At 47.0% G+C, this 17,304-nt stretch overlaps 1 protein-coding gene across 1 annotated transcript in view; it reads right to left on the reverse strand.

The window, feature by feature from the left end:
- Positions 1–1,109: 1,109 nt before the first annotated feature.
- GRK3 (G protein-coupled receptor kinase 3) overlaps positions 1,110–17,304 on the reverse strand; it is a 60,947-nt gene continuing 44,752 nt past the window's right edge. The window contains exons 13-21 of the mRNA XM_030958926.1: positions 17,133–17,240; positions 15,101–15,167; positions 14,815–14,915; positions 13,420–13,486; positions 12,881–12,976; positions 10,565–10,727; positions 9,695–9,831; positions 8,669–8,782; positions 1,110–7,240 (exon numbers count right to left, since the gene is read on the reverse strand). Of these exons, the coding sequence (XP_030814786.1) occupies positions 7,079–7,240; positions 8,669–8,782; positions 9,695–9,831; positions 10,565–10,727; positions 12,881–12,976; positions 13,420–13,486; positions 14,815–14,915; positions 15,101–15,167; positions 17,133–17,240 (1,015 nt within the window). The 3' untranslated portion in view covers positions 1,110–7,078. The remainder of the gene's footprint in view (positions 7,241–8,668; positions 8,783–9,694; positions 9,832–10,564; positions 10,728–12,880; positions 12,977–13,419; positions 13,487–14,814; positions 14,916–15,100; positions 15,168–17,132; positions 17,241–17,304) is intronic.

The following is a 17,304-nucleotide window of genomic DNA, read 5'->3' on the forward strand; positions in this document are numbered from 1 at the left end:
CAGCGCCGGGAGGGTCAGCGGCCGCCTCCCCCCGCCCCCGCCGCGGTGGCAGCTGAGGTGACACATGTCACTGCTAAAAATACCCGCGGCGGTGGCACCGGGGCCTCGCCTGGGGAGAGGCGGTGGCACCGCGGGGCCCTCCTGTCCCTTGGCTTCCACACGAGTGTCGCCCGTGCCCTCCTTGGTGCGCACCTCTGCACCCCAAAGAAATGGGGGAAATGCTGTGGTCGGGTGTGAGCCCCCCCAGAGCACCCTGGTGCTGCCCAAGGGGGACACCCTGGGCTGGGAGCCCAGCACGGGGCTCCCCAGTGCACCCCAGTTCCCCCACCAGCCCCAGCCCTGAGATGGGGCCGAGCTGGAGGAGGGAGGACCTGGGAGCAGAGCTCAAAATAGCCCCTGGCACCAGCACCAGCGTGGTCAGCACCCGGCCAGGGCAGGTGGGAGGGGAGCAGCACAGGGGACACGTGGTGACCACATGGGGAAAAGGGTGACCCCCCCCAGGGCACAGCAGGACCTGTGTCCCACATGTCCCAGCTGCCAACAGCCAGTCAGGGTGCAAGTCACCTGCTCAGGACAAGCCCAGCTGCACAGGGGCAATGTCCCCACCTCGGCCACTCAGCATCTGACCCAAAAGCTCCATGGACACAGCCAGGGCACCGGCACTCGCTGCCAGAATGGCTCTGCTAGTAAGCAAGGAAACAGAATTGTCAGCCTGGAGTCCCCTGGCAGGAGACTGAGGGTTGGCTGAGCATCTCACCAACCCCAATCCCACCTGGGAACAGCACGAGGATGTGGTTTCCATGATCCTTCCCAGGTGACGCTGCAGGGACGAGGGAGCCTGGCCACTATTGATGGAATGCCACCCTTGGTCACCTGTCACACACCTCCCAGCCCCTCCTGGCACAGCCAGCACTGCCTCACCTGCAGCTGGTGTGTCCCTCGGAAAAACCATGAAAAACAGCATGCACAGGGCTGGGGGAAGGGACTTACCTGTGCATGGGGCAGTGGGGTCCATCCACTACATCCCAGTACATCCCAGTACATCCCAGTTCAGCCTCACAGTGGGCGCAGGAAGGGACAGGTGACACAGAAAGAACGTGACACGGGCACACACGCAAAGGACGGTTTTTATTGGGGTCTGGTCGTAGGAGAGCAGTTTTGTACTGACCAACACACAGAAGCAGCTTAGCTGTGCCAAAATAATCCGTTAAAAAAATACTGGCGGCAAGAACCGAGTGTGGCACACCCGCCACGACGGGGCTGTAAACTCCGGGACAGTCCGTGAGGAGCGAGGCCACGGCTCATGGCACCCTCCTCCCCACAATAAATATGGAAAGAGCCAAGTACATAAAACAAGGAATGATCTCATCGATACAATATCTAAAGTTATTTACAGATCCTGGCTTTGCTTACCATTAATTAATTACACATTTTGGACAGGTTCTCTTTCGATCGCTTCCTTCATCGCGAGTAGCTGTTCGTGTGAATCTGCTCCTTTTTGTTTTAAAGGACGTGGTGAGGCACTGGAAGTGCTCACAAATCCCCTCTCTGAGGATGCTCCTGCTTTATTCTGTTTTTCACATGCATTTTTTTGGTGCCATCTCACCCGCTGACTGCTCTCTCTCCCTTTCCCTGAGGAGAAGATGCCTGCTACCAACAGCAAAGCCTCTTCCCAGCCCATCTCCTTTTCCAGCCTGGAAACACAGCGTGTCACACAAACCCAGACCAACCTGGCCCTGGACAAAGCCACCTTCCTGCAGCTGTCCCCAGGTTCTCTGCCAAATCCCTGCCTGGACACACCCCAGGCCAGCAGCAGTGTCCCCAGCACGGCACCTTTCCAGGGGTGACACTGAGGAGTCACAATGCCACCAGCACTGCCAGCTCCCCCTTCCCCCCAGGAACAGCTTGGGCTACAGCTCACCCCAAAATCCAATGGGATCAGAGAGGGAAACAGGGAAAAAAGGCAGAGATTACTCCAGGGAGCACAGCTGGGATCCCTCCCTGCCCCAGGCAGCCCCTCAGCACAGAGAGAACTTCAGCAGCAGCGTGGCAATGGAAAATGCCACATTTCACCCAGAAATGCCACAGGGATCGGCCCTGACCAGCACAGACCTCCAGCCCCACCACTGTGGAAACTGAGAGCACACAATGTTATACCTCAAGTATTCCTCAGACTGCACAGGCCAGGCCCACAACTGGAATTATTTTTAGGAACTGAGCGACCTGATAACTCCAGGGCTATTTCTGTACCTCACTGGGGACAGAAGAGCTGGGGTTGGCGCTGCAGATGTGCCCAGATGTGCCCAGCAGAGGCAGCTCCTGGGGAGATGGCACCACAGGGGGGTCCTGCCTGGGTGTCACCCCCCCCAAACCCCGAGGGACAGTCCCTGCAGGGTCCCTGGTGGCTGCCACCCCCCTGAGATGTGACACCAAGCAGGGTCCTGCCCTGGCCCCGGCTCTAGGACAGTGATCTGGCACTGCTCCTGCCTCAGGATCCTGCTTTTAAGGATCAAGTGATCCCCCTGGAACACCAAACCCATCTCCAGTGAGGACATTTTGGGTCCTGCAGCCCAGCCCTGTGTCCAGGCTCTCCCTCCACTCGCTCCTTCCCCTGGGAATGACAGAGCTCTGCAATTCCCTGATGGCTGAGCTGGATCAAACACCACACTGACTCCTTGCCCCAAGTTTAGGTCATTAATTCTCTTTAACTCAGCACAGACTCCTGTGAATGAACACTTGCTCTGGGAATGCTGAGGGATAAAGGAGAAATTTAGAAATATCCCATCAAGGGGTGGATTTGCAGGAGTTTTCCACCTGAGATGGTCCTGACTGAGCCTGGAGTGCCTGTGCAGGGAGAGAAGGGCTGCACAGGCTCAGGAAATCCATCCCTACCTTGTCATGAAAAACAGAATAAAGCTGGCTGATCCTGCTTGAAAGGAGCTGCCACTTCCATACATATACAGAGCAGAAATTCTGTGGAATGTCAGAAGTTGGAGAAACATGTATTTAATAAATAATATAAAATGCTTTTTTTCTGTTAAAATAGAATTCTCGGGTTTATACCTACAGAGCATAGCAACCTTTACATAAACAAAATAAAGCTGAGTCTGTGATGATTAGTTTAACACAAAATAAAAATACAATTTAACAATAGTATTAAAACAGCCGATGTTCCATCCACACAATATGTACACCATGGAATAGAAACCAACAGGAAACAAAAGTAGATTATCTTGAAACTCCTCAGACATTTGGATATACATATTTTCTCTGTATATTTTAGATATTTTCCTTTTTTTTTTTTTTTTACAATATTAAAATTAATACTATGCTTTGTCAAAATACGCTTTTCAGATTTTTTTTCTTTAATTCGTAGAACTGACTCATTCCTTATGTTAAATCACACACCACTGGAATTATTTCTTGTCTACTGTACACTTCAAACAGTCCTTCCTCTGGGGGTATTTCGGGTGCAAACACCTCAGAGGCGGAGGAGCCGTGTCACTGCCACGTGCTGGGGGTGACACCGCCCTGCCAAGGGCTGCAGGACACGGATATGGACATGGGATCAAGGAACCTGCTCCTGAAGCTGACCAGCTGCCAGGGAAAGAGCAACTCGGAGCTCCAGGGATTTCACTCCTCATGAGCTGATTCCCTGCAAACCCCAGGAATGGCGATGCTGGGGCTGGACCTGCTCAGGGAGCATCAACCCCGAGAGCTCCTCTGGGCACCAGTGGCCACTGTGGGCAGGATCACAACCAAAACAAGTTCCTTCTTAGCACAAATCTGTGTTTTCACCACCTCCACACCGGGCTGCAAACACCTGATTTATCCTGATTTATCTCAAAGCCAAACACAACCTCACAATTTAATTTCTGGGTTTTCCTCCCTTGGTAGAAGTGGGAGAGGAAAATCTTCCACTGGGTTTCTAAAGGGGAGGTGCTGAATGACAGAATCATGGAATATCCCGAGCTGGAAGGGACCCAAAAGGATCATCAGAGTCCAACTCCTGTCTGTGCTCAGGGCAGCCCCAAAAAATTCAGGAAAACTCCAATGTGACTTAGCCAAGGTCTATCCCCCAAGCTGCTATCTCCCTACCTGCCAGGCTTCCCTTCCCAGACACACTTCCAGCTATTATTAGCCTGCTCCAAGATTTTTTGAAGCCTGCTGGGGGGTGGGGGAACATACCAGGAATGTCAATCCCAGCTGGATGCACTCCAGCATTACTCCAGCTCCTCTCACAGCAGCACTTTGGGAAGAACCCGTGAGCCTGCAGCCGCAGCTCTGCTGGACCAGGGACAAGAACACAAAAAGCTTAAACACAACTAAGAGGAAGAAGATTTACACTTGGAGAAGTGGATGGCAAACTCTTGGATGAAGGATTGGAAAAAAAAAACCCACAAAAAACACCCCACAGTAAATGTTCCTTTAACGGTTTCATCAATTTGCAAAATAATTAGCAAATAAACGAGGAATCCTAAACACACAGCCAAAGACCCTCCTGCAGATTAACACCACCAGGAATCTTTGTCCAAAACAAAAACTTCAGAGACTCTGGTTCCTACACCAGGAAAGGAGCAGACTGGGGCAGTATCCAGGATTTTTTGGTTTGGAGGGTGCAATTCCAGCTCTCCCTCCACACCAGCACATCCAGTCACTTCCACACAGAGCCCCATCTCTTACTGGGATCCCACCTTCGTTCAGGAGTTTGTCACTGTGATAGCCTCTCCTCTCCTAGCTGCACAGTTAGATACAAGTCACAAAAATAAAGCTATTTTCAATTGTCAATAAATCACAGCTGGCTAAAGAAATCCAAATCTTTTCCTGCCCCTCCCACTGCAGATTGGACGGGGCAGCAAAGACCACAATAATGAGAATATTCCAGGGCCATCCCAACTCCATCACATTTCAAAATAAATGTATTTCCCTAAGACAATATACAGCCTTCATTTCATATAAAATCTCTGGGTTTGAGGCACAATTTCCCAGCTGATGACCTGTTCCTCCCTCACTGACACCAGCACCGGAATCTGCTGACAGGGAGTGAGAGTGAAATCCAGCCATGGAAAATAACTGAAGGAGAAGAATGGGACTGAGCAGGGACTGAGGAGGTAAAAACAAGTTACACAAGAACTGTGAGAAGGTTTTGACACCATCTGAGGGCTTTTTTCCTAAATCAAGGAGAGAAATACGAGCATTGCATGGTATTGTAGGGAAAGCTGAACCACAGCCAGGATGAGGCATTTTTTTATCCCAAACGTTTTTTAAATACCACACAAAGAATCATGGAATTATTTTAGGTCAGAAAAGACCTCCAAGATAATCAAGTCCAACCTTTGACCAATCACCTCTGACACTGCTCCTTACAGAGGAGCTGAGATGCTCAACAGGAATGACAGAGATGCTGGTGCTGTTTACACAGAATAATTTAGAAAATAAATAGGGGGGGAAAAAATCACTGAAAGAAACCACTTTCTCAGGGGGGTATTTTCCAGAATGCATTTTCCCTTTGGTGCAGCCCCAGGTGGTCAGCCAGGGTTTGCACAAGCTGTGCAGCAAACCCAGCTCCCATGCAGAAGCAAACAGAGCCACTTTTACTACTTCTCTCCAAGGAACTCTGTGGTGATCTGACAGCCACACACGCTCGACAAACCACGCACAACTTCTACTCCCACTGACACAGGCACAGCTCCACTCTCTTCAGGGACTGTGAGAGTTGTACCTCTGTAGCTGGGAAGAAAAATCTTCTCTAAGCTGTTCACTGAATTGGAAAAACAGCTTCAGTTCAGCCCTGACCTCTCTCTTAGAAACCACCACAACACCCAGCTTGGGGAAGCTTGTGGGACAGCTCAGGATGAGATCTTTCCTTCAGCAAGACTTTGCACCCTGATGCCTCAGGTAGAATGAACATAAACCTGGCACTGGATCAGCTCGTCCATGCTCAGTTCTCTCACACTGCTTTCACTGTGGGCAGTTTGAACTCTTCAGAACAGAAAATGAGAGATCCTTTCCCAAGCCGAGCTGTGATATGTGCACGAACCTCCTGGGCTGGGCTCCAGGGGATTTCTGGGGATTTTTGGGGGTTTCTATGCTATGGGAACACACCTGTGTACAGCAGAGGAGGATCCCGAGTCCCAGGACTGAGGAGTGATCCGGGATACGTACCGAGGTACCCACACACACCTGAACCCAGCACATGCTCTAGAATGCACTGGATTTGAATCATTTCTTTTTAATTTTTTTTTTTAAAAAGTGCAGTTGACCTGAAATGGAAAAGAACTGTCTTTTATGTTCACTGTAAACTTGTCAAAAGGAATCTGCTCTTTAAAAACTGTGCTAAAATAGTCAATTTATACAACAGAGCACTAGATGAAGCTACCATAAATTCCTCTTCACCAATTATTACTCTATTGTGTCAGTTATAGTACTGCATATACGTAGAAGAAGCAAAACTGGTGGTAGCTACTATTAGTGAGTACAACAAACCCAGGGAATAATTCGAGTTCAACGCTCCCATGAAGTAGCAATAACATTTAAACCACAGGACAGTTAAGAATTCAGTACTTTGAAGTGCATCAGAGTCACACTGTTGATCATCAGCAGTATGGAGCAAGGTTATCAGAGAGAGTCAGCAGTAATGGTCGGGGAGGACACGGCAACACCACAGAGCGAGGGGGAGCACCCACCACGGTCCGTCGGTGTCACCACGGCAGTGTCACCCCCCTGCCAGCCAGGCCACGGCAGGGACAAAGCCTCTTCCTTCCTTCCTTCCTTCTTTCCATCAGTAGTTCCAGAGGGACGGAGCTCGGGCGGGCCCCGCCGGGGGTGTGGAGCAAGGAGCAGCCTCTGGGCTTGGTGACCTCCAGCGCTGCTGCTGCTGCTGCTGCTGCCAGGGGCAGGGTCCCCCCCTGCTGCAGACAGAGTCCTGACGTGATCCCAACGCTGTAAACATGGAGCTCCTCCTCCTCCAGGCACATCCCGCCTCCGGCACTGCACAAAGTCATTCGTTCACAAGGATTCTGGGACGCTCTGCAGGTTCACCAAGCAGCTCTCCCTGCGGGAAGGTGGTGGGTGTCTCCTACAGCCCGTTGCTGTTCCTGTGGCTGAGCGGGGGCTTCGACAGCTCCACCACTGTGGAGCGGGATTTGTTGAGGAACTTTGGAGCCCGGCGCAGCAACCTCTGGGCCTCGGTGAAAGCCTCTGTCAGCTCCTTTTTCCACTGGACAAACTCGGGGTCGCTCTGCAAGACACACAGAAGGAGTTTGGCACTTTATGCTATGTGGCCAGTGGCGTCTTCTCTTGTAGCCACATTTCTCTTCACAGAGAAAAGCAAGGCACAGTTCTTCCCAAGAATATTTCTGGGTTTCACATTCTCTCAACCTCAGAGAAAGGAAAAACAATTCTTATCTCATTTGCTGCACCTGTGTTTGTTCACATTATGGAAGACTGGTTACCTGAAGAGAATTAGTAATTAGATTCTGGTATGAGTGTTTTGATTCACTGACCAATTGAATCCAGGTGAGAGGAATAGTGGATTTGTCTTTACAAACCAGCTGTGGGTCTGCTGGTAGATAAAACTAGCACTGGGACATAAAAGAAACAATGGGAAGGATTCCACTGATTGATGAATGGAAAAGGATATTTGCTTTTACCAATAAACTTTAGGTTTGCTGAGAAATGAAATGACGCATTGAAAGAATGAAAGAAACAATGGGGAAGAAAAACTCCTAAATTCCATAACAATTAAAAAAGGGAGGGTTGTACATTAGAGGGAAATCTTTGGTATCAGGTGTATTGGGAAGTCTGAACCTCTCAAGTACTTCAGCCAATAGGGAAAGAGAGAAGGGAAATGTGGCCGGGAAAATGGGATAAAAAGGAGGCTGCATCCTCCAAAAATTGGAGAGATCCCAGGGGAACGCCCCATGGCCTCTCCCTTTATTGGAATAACGTCAAAGGACTCTTCTGCCTCCTTTTTGGACATAAACCTCTGATGTTTGTGGATTAATTTTCCAAACACAGGTGTGTGTGTCGGGACTGTCGACTGACAGTCAAGAGATGCTGTGCAGTCGAGTGCAGTTGAGTGCTTGGCAGATTCAGTTTAGATGTAATGTAATACAGTGTCATATAATATAGAATAATATAGTATAATAAAGTAATTAATTAGTCTTCTGGTATCAATGGAGTCTCCTCATCATTCCTCTCCTTCATCGGGGGCAAAAATATCTCAGATATTCTCTGTCAGACAGCACTTTAGGGAAGATAATTTTATTTTCCAAAGGAATGAGCAACTTTGGCTATTGTCCATGTGCAGCCCTTAGCTTCTCCATCACCCCAATGCAAGCTGGTACAATGTTCTGAGGATTTGAGCACTCCCCCATTCCACACATGAGCTCCAGCAGCTCCCCACAGTGAGAAATGAGCCAATGAGGCCCTTGGAGCTTGAAAAGTTTTTAGCTATTTAATAAACCCAACTCATTTTGTCCCAAAAACCACTGAAATCCATGACAAGCTGCAGGTTTCCTGCTTTCAGAACTCAAGGGTGATAAAAACTTTAGCTCTGCTTCACCAAGTGTCTTAGTTAACATGCAACATGATAAGCTGACAAACTTGACAATTGTTTATCATATGCAAAACAATCTGATCAAGTTATCAAAAAATCAAGTCTTACCTCACACTGTAGGACAAACTGTTTTCCCCCTTTAATTCTCAGTAAGATGCATTTCTTATCTTTAATTTGTGTTTCTTCAACAGATACTATTTGTTCCATTGTCAGCAGGTTTTGCTGCAGCATTTGCAAAAGAGCAGAGAATTAATTGAAAAAAAAACTGTTGCCCATCAAATAAAGCCACTATCTCATTTTCCTGGACTATCCACATGAATTAAGTGATGAACATTAAATGTCATTATACAAACATTTATTTCTGAAGGCTGGGTCATGAACTAAAGATAGATAGTAAGGTAAGAGAGAGATTTACAAGGGGCTTGGTTGCTTCAATAGTGACAACAAAATATCAGTTCTAAAAGCCAGTAATGACAGCATGAAATAAGAATCTACAAATAGGTGTGTCTGCAAACAGAATATTAACTATTTTCCCTCAAGAGCTGCATACAATTTGATACATTTTTCAAGCATTACTGTTATTACCCAAAAAAAAGGCAATTTCACTACTTCAAAGAGCTGAAAGGGAATATTTCAGCACTGAATACTTACAAAGAGAACATACACAGCAGTGTGCAGGAAAACTCTCCCTATGGACTGCAGAGTACACAATGTCTTAAATTCCAAACGCTTCCTTAATTTAAATATACAAATTATCTGCCCTGCACATGAGCACAGCTGGGCTACACTACAGCCACTATAGCATTTTCTTGGAAACAAAATGCTATAGCATTTATCACCTTACCAGTTTGTGTTTTTTTGTATAAATAGTCCAGAGGTCCTAAATGAGAAACAACACCATCAACTACCAAAATCCTTTAAAAACACAACAGAACAAGCAATGGATTCTCAAGTCAACTTTACATCTCCTGTGTGCGGTGTAAGCTATGCGTTAACTACAGTGAGACAGGAGAGAAGATACTCAAAGGGGCTTTTACTTAGAGCAAATTCCTTCCCCAGGAGAGCTCCTGGGCTCTCCAGGTGTGTCCCAGCTCCACCTGCCTTCCAGCAGAGCTCCCAGGGCCCCTCACTCACCCGGGACTCTCCTTCTCCTCGCCACTCCAGCCGGTTGGGGAAGAGGTAAAAGTAACGCCGCTGCCACTGAGTCAGGAAGGGGTTCCCCAGCTTGAGCATGTAGCCATGCATGATACAGTCCTTCCCCAGGGCATAATCTAAACCAAGAGGAGATGTTAGCAGAGCGCCAGGAGATGCAGCTGAAAGAATTCTGAGAGAGCTCTGTGCCGAGGGGATGGAGCCCCGGACCTGCCGCACCCTCGGCAGGTTCAGATCACACACTCAGCCCCAGCTCTGCCCTAACTGCACAGCTCCTGTGGCTGCAGAGCAGGGAACAAGGACAGGACTTGGCTCTTAAAGAAGTACCTCACTGGAGGAAGTTTTAAAAGAATGTTGCTCTCCAAAGTTTGGGGGTTTGATGCAACACCCCCGTGGCAAGCTGCAGTTTGCTGTGCAAAACCTCCTGGGGCCCTTCCCAGCTCCTGGGCAGGAAATCAAACCCCACAGACTGGGAAGGTGGGGAGGCACAGGGTGCCCAGAGAAGCTGGGGCTGCCCCATGATCCCTGGAAGTGTCCCAGGCCAGGTTGGACAGGGTTTGGAGCAGCCTGGGACAGTGGAAGGTGTCCCCGCTCATGGCAGTGGGGTGGAACTGGATGGGCTTTAAAATCCTTTCCAACCCAAACCATTCCAGGACTCCATGATTCCATGAATCTCTTTCCAAAGCCTGATGTCATCATTCAGCATTTCAAAACATTAAGAAACATTTTAAGCAACACGACAGCGATTAAGCAAATCCTAACAATTCCTGGGAATGACAGCAATGGGAGAACTCCAAACCCAGGAATTACTACCTAGCAGCAAAAGATGAGAGAAGTGTAAGGACAGATTACCTTCCTCGTGGCCAAGCTGCTTATTTTTAGCCCTTTTTCTGGCCTCAATTTTATCTGTGTCTGCATTTACTGCATCATAAACAGTTTCTGCTACTTCTTGCTGCCAACGCTCCGATATTACCAGAGGGAAGTTCTTATATAACTCCTGGTCACTATCAAGCAACTTGCAAGAGAAAAACAACAAAAAACCCAACATTTTAATAACTTTCACTACTCTTATCCCCAACAGTTAATAGTTACCCATGCAACAGTATTATTTTACATGATGGATTGAACTCAAACCTTCACAAAACAAACAGATGCAAGCAAGAGAAGCACAGACACTAATTTAAGCAAAGATATTAATTTATGTGCAGAGAACAGGCCACCTGCTCAAAATTTGTTTGGTTTGATAGCTCCAAAATCCTCACTCAACACTGCCCCATAATGCTCTCTAGACATTTAAATAACTACTCCAATGTAAGCAGCAGTATTCTTAATCTTGTTGCACAAAAACTTCCCCAGCCCAAAAACTCCACGAATAAGTGCAAAGATACCTTTTCCACAGCAATGCCTTCCATGCTTCCACAGCCTGGCTTTATATTCTTAATAATTAACCCTCAGAATTCATCAGCATGTGCTGCAGATCTCAAATGTACTGGCCTAAGGATCATTTTCTCCATTAATCCTTTGAGTACTTAAATTGAATTGCACTGAAGAAAATCAGGGGAAAAAATCCTTCACCAAAAGGGTTTCCCAGCACTGAGCAGGGCAGTGGTGGAGTGCCCATCCCTGGAGGAGGTTAAAGCTGTGTGGATGCAGCACCAACAGCTGCAGGAGCAGCTTAATTCTCCTGCTGCAGCCAGGCCAGACCCTCCTGGAATTAGATATTCTCCTTTCCAGAGATCCATGCTATAATCCAGCAGGAAAATACACACCCAGAAAATCTCCCTGTGGCACCCAAGGAAGGGGGAACAGCCACAGGTATCCCCTGCTGGCTTCCCACTCATAACCCAAAGCTCATGAGCTCTTCTGGGGGCCACAGGACACTTTGCAGGATAAATTCAACCCCAGGGAGGACAGCAAGGGGCTCAAACTTGGTGGTGCCCAGGGCACAGAGGGCTCCTGGCACCTCGCTGGCAGCTGACACAGGCAGGAATCCTCCTGTCCCCTCTGGAAGCCTGTGACACCCAGGGGGGCTGTGCTGTCCCTCCCTGACTCACCCCCAAGGGTAAATTTATCCCCTGGGCAGCCTGAGCTATGAGACTCTGAGATCAAACTGGAGATGACACAGCGCTGACCTGCTGGTGGTTCGCATTCCAGGACAGGAATCGTGTTATTGAGAACCTCTGAGCCACCCAAGAAATAAAAAGACTCCCTGGTTCTTCCTCGCAAAATGTTCCTCTGAATCCTGGCACTGCAGAACTACAGGAGACTGGGATCCTGCCAGGCTAACATTGATGCTGAAGATGTGGAATTTTCTGGGATAAAGAACATCCTGGGCTCTCTGCACTTCTCTGTGCCAACTTCTGTCACCACAGCAGGTGACACTGACAGACGAGCTCCCTTGTAGGCTCAGTGAGTACTTTATGGGGCTTTTTCCTTATAAAGTTTAGAACAATTAATTTCCCTCCTGACTCACTTCTGTAAGAACAAGAATGAGATCTGTTCTACTGCAGAAATGGGTGATGAAAACAATGAAGGGCACTGACCCAAGCCCTGCTGCCCTAAAGTCCCAGAGAAACTTCAGAGAGAGGAGGAATTCACAGGGGGTCACCTCATTCATGTGAGTCCCAAAGGGGCCAGCAGCTCTAACTTCTCTCCTTTTTTATATGTTATTTTCATTAAATTTTGGATAATATCAGGACCTGAAAATTTCTTTTACCACTCTTCTAACTTATGACATTGCTACTATTAACACAGTTTGTCATTTTTAAGAGTTTTCCCCAGCACTCTCTGACCACTCAACTATTAAAATAAGGTTTAGCTCCACTTCTCCAAGCTACCAGAAATAAATCCCAACTTTTAAACACAAAAACCATAAGGTATTCTTGAAAAACTGAGGCTTTCCCAATTCTTTCCTGACCATTTGAAACAATTCCTTCATCACATAAACCTTTTGGTAAGAAAGTAGATTTCAGTTAACCTAAAAACTTAAAGATTTGGCAAGCAACAACAAACAGGGGAAGCAGCCCAAGGTAGCAGCATGGATTGATTCTCCCAGCCTGAAGGAATTCCTTGCACATCCAGAGCCCTGAAGCAAAAGAATGCCACACACACATGGAAAGCCAAGCAGAGCAGCCCCAGTGCCACCCTCCAGCACTGAGAGTTGGGTACCTTAATGCCTTTAGTGTCCTCTTCATCAAAGGAGCCAATGTCAAAAGCATCTGCTGCATTGACTTCTCCCCGGGGAGGAATCAGGGGGGGAGGGTACTAGAAATTGAAATCAGCATCATTAAAGACAAATTAATGGGTATTATTTAACTCCATTCTGTATTCATGCATAACCTTTGTATTTTTTGCACAGATTACACCTGACTGTGCCAGAGTGCCCCCCTTGGAATTAAACTTCAGTGCAAAATTTCTGGCAATTCTTTTAATTAGAGCTCCTTCAAAAATCTGGGGATAAAACTCCCCAGTTTAGAGACAGCAAAGGAAACATGCAGTCATTTGAGCCTGGAAATGTTATTACTTACTCCTAACAATCAGGAAGATCTGCAGTAATGAATATCCATCAACAACCCTCCCTGCATTTGTGTGAGTGAGCACTTGTGCTGGGCACTGTGACCCTCAAGTTTTCTCTTCAGTATCTGTTTGGGTTTATTTTCCTTCTACTGCTTTACCAAGTCAGTTAAATTACTGTCTTTATCCTTTACCTTCTGTAAATAGACTTGCTGCCAATCAATGCCTTTGAAGAAAGGATGTTCCTTTACTTCTTGTGCGCTGCAAAACAGAAGTGACTGAAGTCAACAAAGGAAAGGGCTTTAAAAGTGTATTCAAGGAATACAAAGCCCTCAAAGGTCACACTTCTATCACTTGAGAACATCAGGGAAACGCTCTTTTTTAGCAAAATAAAATATAAGAATTCCTCAGTAAACAACAAGAGAGAAGAATTGCAGATGGAAACACTTGGAACAGTGCTCTAGGGCTGGCAGGCAAGAATTCCTGATGGCAATCCATCATTTCCAACAGCAAACAAAGTTCCTCTGTTGTCAGATCCCAAACACAGATCCAGGTCAGATCCCAAACATAGATCTGGGGCAGATCCCAAACACTGCTCTGGGGCAGATCCCAACACTGCTCTGGGGCAGATCCCAAACATGGATCCAGGTCATGGATCTGGTCAAATCCCAAAAATGCTCTGGGTCAGATCCCAAACACTGCTCTGTGTCAGATCCCAACACTGCTGTGGGTCAGATCCCAAACACTGTCTGTAAATAACCAATTACTCCACATTATACAAATTTTACGAGAAAATAACCAACTACTCTTGTTATCTCCCAGGGAAAATTAATCTCAGGTCATTATCAAAGAGGGCTCCAAAACAAAAACCCTCTGAATCTCCCACTGCAACTGGAGCCAGCCCAAGGCTCAGGTGTGACCATCTACCTGTTATCACACATCCCAATGGTTTCTCAACACTTGTTTACTCCTCTCCTTGTCTCTCAGTCTCCTACTGGCTTTTTAAGCAGGAGATAACAATTTCATGAACAGCTACATGCAAGGTGAGCCTGGCAAAAGCAAGGAGTGTTTTGTAGTCAAGAAACAAAACAAAAGCTCTTTTCCTCAGAATAACCAAGTGACACAGGCAGCACCAGCAATATTCACAGCTTTTGCTTGGTGTTTTTGGGATTGTTTTTTTTGGTTTGTGGTTGTTTTTGTTTTGTAATATGCTCCTATCATTACAGATACAATATAAGCAATAAATTTTCCCTATCAGTATGTCTGAGTCAAGTCATATGATTTCATGCCAAAACAGATCAGGCAAAACCAGAAAAACAACCGAGGGATGAGAAGTAAGAACACCACCCAAAGCAAGTATGACTGCAGGGAACTCAGGGAAAGGCTTTAAGGACAGAAATTGTCCAAAAAACATGTCCAAACCGAAGGAATCTGAAATGTAATTCCATGCAGCAGCACTTTGTAATGTTCTCTTTCCAAAATTAAAATCCTCACAACAGGAAGCAGATTTTTACTTGAAATGAATTCACTCATTGACAGAGAAGTGGAAATTTTTCAAGGCAGAGGTCCAAGGAGAAGACAACACCTACCTTCTTCCTTGGCATCCAAGCCTCTTGCTCACATCCCTCTGCAGGAGCCCTTCCAGAAGGGACTTCAGCTCAGGAGAAAAGGAATCCGGGAGCTCCACGTTCTGCAGAGAAAAGAAACACAAAGAGATATTCCATGGTGGAAGAGGCATGCTCTGCTTTCTTGCCTCTGCTGGTGTTTGGAAACAGCTCTCCCACGTGCAGATAGAGCTCTCTGGGAGAGCAGTTCCAGTTTTAGGGGAAATGGGAGCTCAGGGAACACGGGGATGTCACTGAGGCCAGCCCTTACCACCGTGAGCGTCATCCGGTCGATCTCGTGCTTATCTTTGGTTTTGTGCTGCCTGAAAGGGCTGTGCCTGTGGAAAGAAGAAAAAGAATGCCAATAAATAAATGTCAAGCCCCAGCATATCAGGGTATTTCAGCTGTGGCAGTGCCAGGAAAGAGTGGAGCATCCTGTTAGTCCCATCCTTCCCCCTCATCGCTCCTGTCCTGCACAGCAATCACAGGAAGGTGAGCAGAAAGCTGGGTAATTCTTCAACAGTGATCTGGCCTTCAAGATGTGCTTCAAATGCCTCACCAATTACATCTATCTCCCCAAAACCTGAACACTTTTCAGCTAACAAGGAAACCCTGAGCAGCCATCACCCACAGGGATTTAAATCCAAGGATTTCTATAGGGAAGGCGAGCATGACCCACTGAACTCACCGTTCCTCATCACGGAGAGTAAAGAGATAAGAGATCACAGATCCCACAGCATCAGCCACTGGGAGGATATCTGATGGTATCTTGGAAATTATCAGCTTCATCCCTTTCCTGCTTTATAATTCTGGCTTGAATTTGAATTTTCCTCTAAGCTATGGAAGACTGTGACCCATTAGAGATTTATCACACGGTCCTCCGTGAAAGAAGCAGCATTGTAGTAAGAGATATTTTGATTATATTTAGGATATATTCCCTGCTTCTTTTCTTTAAAACCTTGAGGGGATGATGTTTTTCACAATCAAAATGTTACTCACTTATCAATTCCATTAATTAGATATTCTAAAGCATTCTGGCTTACCACATGGCAGAGTGTACCAGCATGTTTCAACTGGAGACCTGCTACTCCCAAGTTATTTTCCTTTTATTCTCAAAAATGTTCTGATTGATGAATGCAATGGATGGACCAGGACTCCAATTTTTCTCTTTTCAGCATGACAGGTAAATGGTTCCCACACAGCCTCGTGTACTCTGACAAGGAGGCTCTGAGTAGATCAGGGAAGAAAATGATTCACTGGCGACTTCTGGGCAGATTCTGTGCCAGACTAAATTTACCAAATACCAAGAAATGGCACCATGTGCCCAGCCCTTGTTTTGGGATGTGTTTAATTGGTTTCAGAACAGATGAGGAATGAGAGTTCACTGTGAATAATGCTCTGGCTTCTGGCTGAGCACTGATACCACCCTGAACATCTCTGCCAGGGACAATCACAGCCCAAAGACTGGCAATTTAAACACCACTTCTTTCTTTATTTGCACCCTTACACAGTCTGCTTTGTGCACAATTAATGTTAAATCGATATAGTTCTAGAGTTCAATTCACAAGTCACACACTGACCTTCCTTTGTGCACTGTCTGCATGGAGATAAAAGCTTATAATTAATTATGTGTGAGGACACAGGATGACCTAATGATCAATCTTTACAGAGAAGCACTGTGAAAAGCCTCAGATTTCTCCTGGTTTGCCATTAACACTGAGGATGCCATTTTCAACAAGCTCTTGCCCATCAGTGCTTGTTGACTGCTCAGATAAATCCCATGGCATTAATCTATTCTAAATTTAATGAGCTGACAAAGCTGTAATTATCGTGTACCTTTGGACACTGGTAAGGTAACAGGCCAGATTCAGCAAATGGAAGGATCCACACCTTGTACCTGGCCCAAACCCTGCAGGAGGGAAGGCTGAGTAACACCCAAAAAGGAACCAGTGCAGCCAAGAGCTTCTCCACAACACCAGGTCTCAACACAAAGCCCACGATTTAACAGGGCTGCTTAGAGCACTCCAAGGAGCAACACATTTAAAACACTGCCAGAGAGGAGCAAACTGCTGTCTGCAGCACTTCAAAGAGCAGACAGAAGTGGCTTCCTCATTTCCCACACCTGTAGCTACTACAGGATGCTTGGCTTGGGTTTGGTTTGGAAGAAAAAGCCTGGTTTGTCACACATGGGGCAGCACTGAGGGATCCCTTCAGCCAACCTGTGACACACCACGTCCTGCTATTCCAAGGGACACCCACAGAGGCCCCCAGGCTCCCAGAGGCAAGGCAGGAGCCCCACTCACCCCCTCAGCAGCTTGAAGAGCATGCAGCCCAGGGAGAACCAGTCAGCACTGCTGTCGTAGGCTGTGCCCTTCTGCAGCACCTCGGGGGCCATGTACCCGTGGGTTCCTCTGCAGAGCACAACAGCACAAAGCACTCATTACACCCAACATTATCACTGGGGAAAAAAATCAT

This window comes from Camarhynchus parvulus, chromosome 15 (assembly GCF_901933205.1).
Source record: "Camarhynchus parvulus chromosome 15, STF_HiC, whole genome shotgun sequence".
Taxonomy (NCBI): Eukaryota; Metazoa; Chordata; class Aves; order Passeriformes; family Thraupidae; genus Camarhynchus; species Camarhynchus parvulus.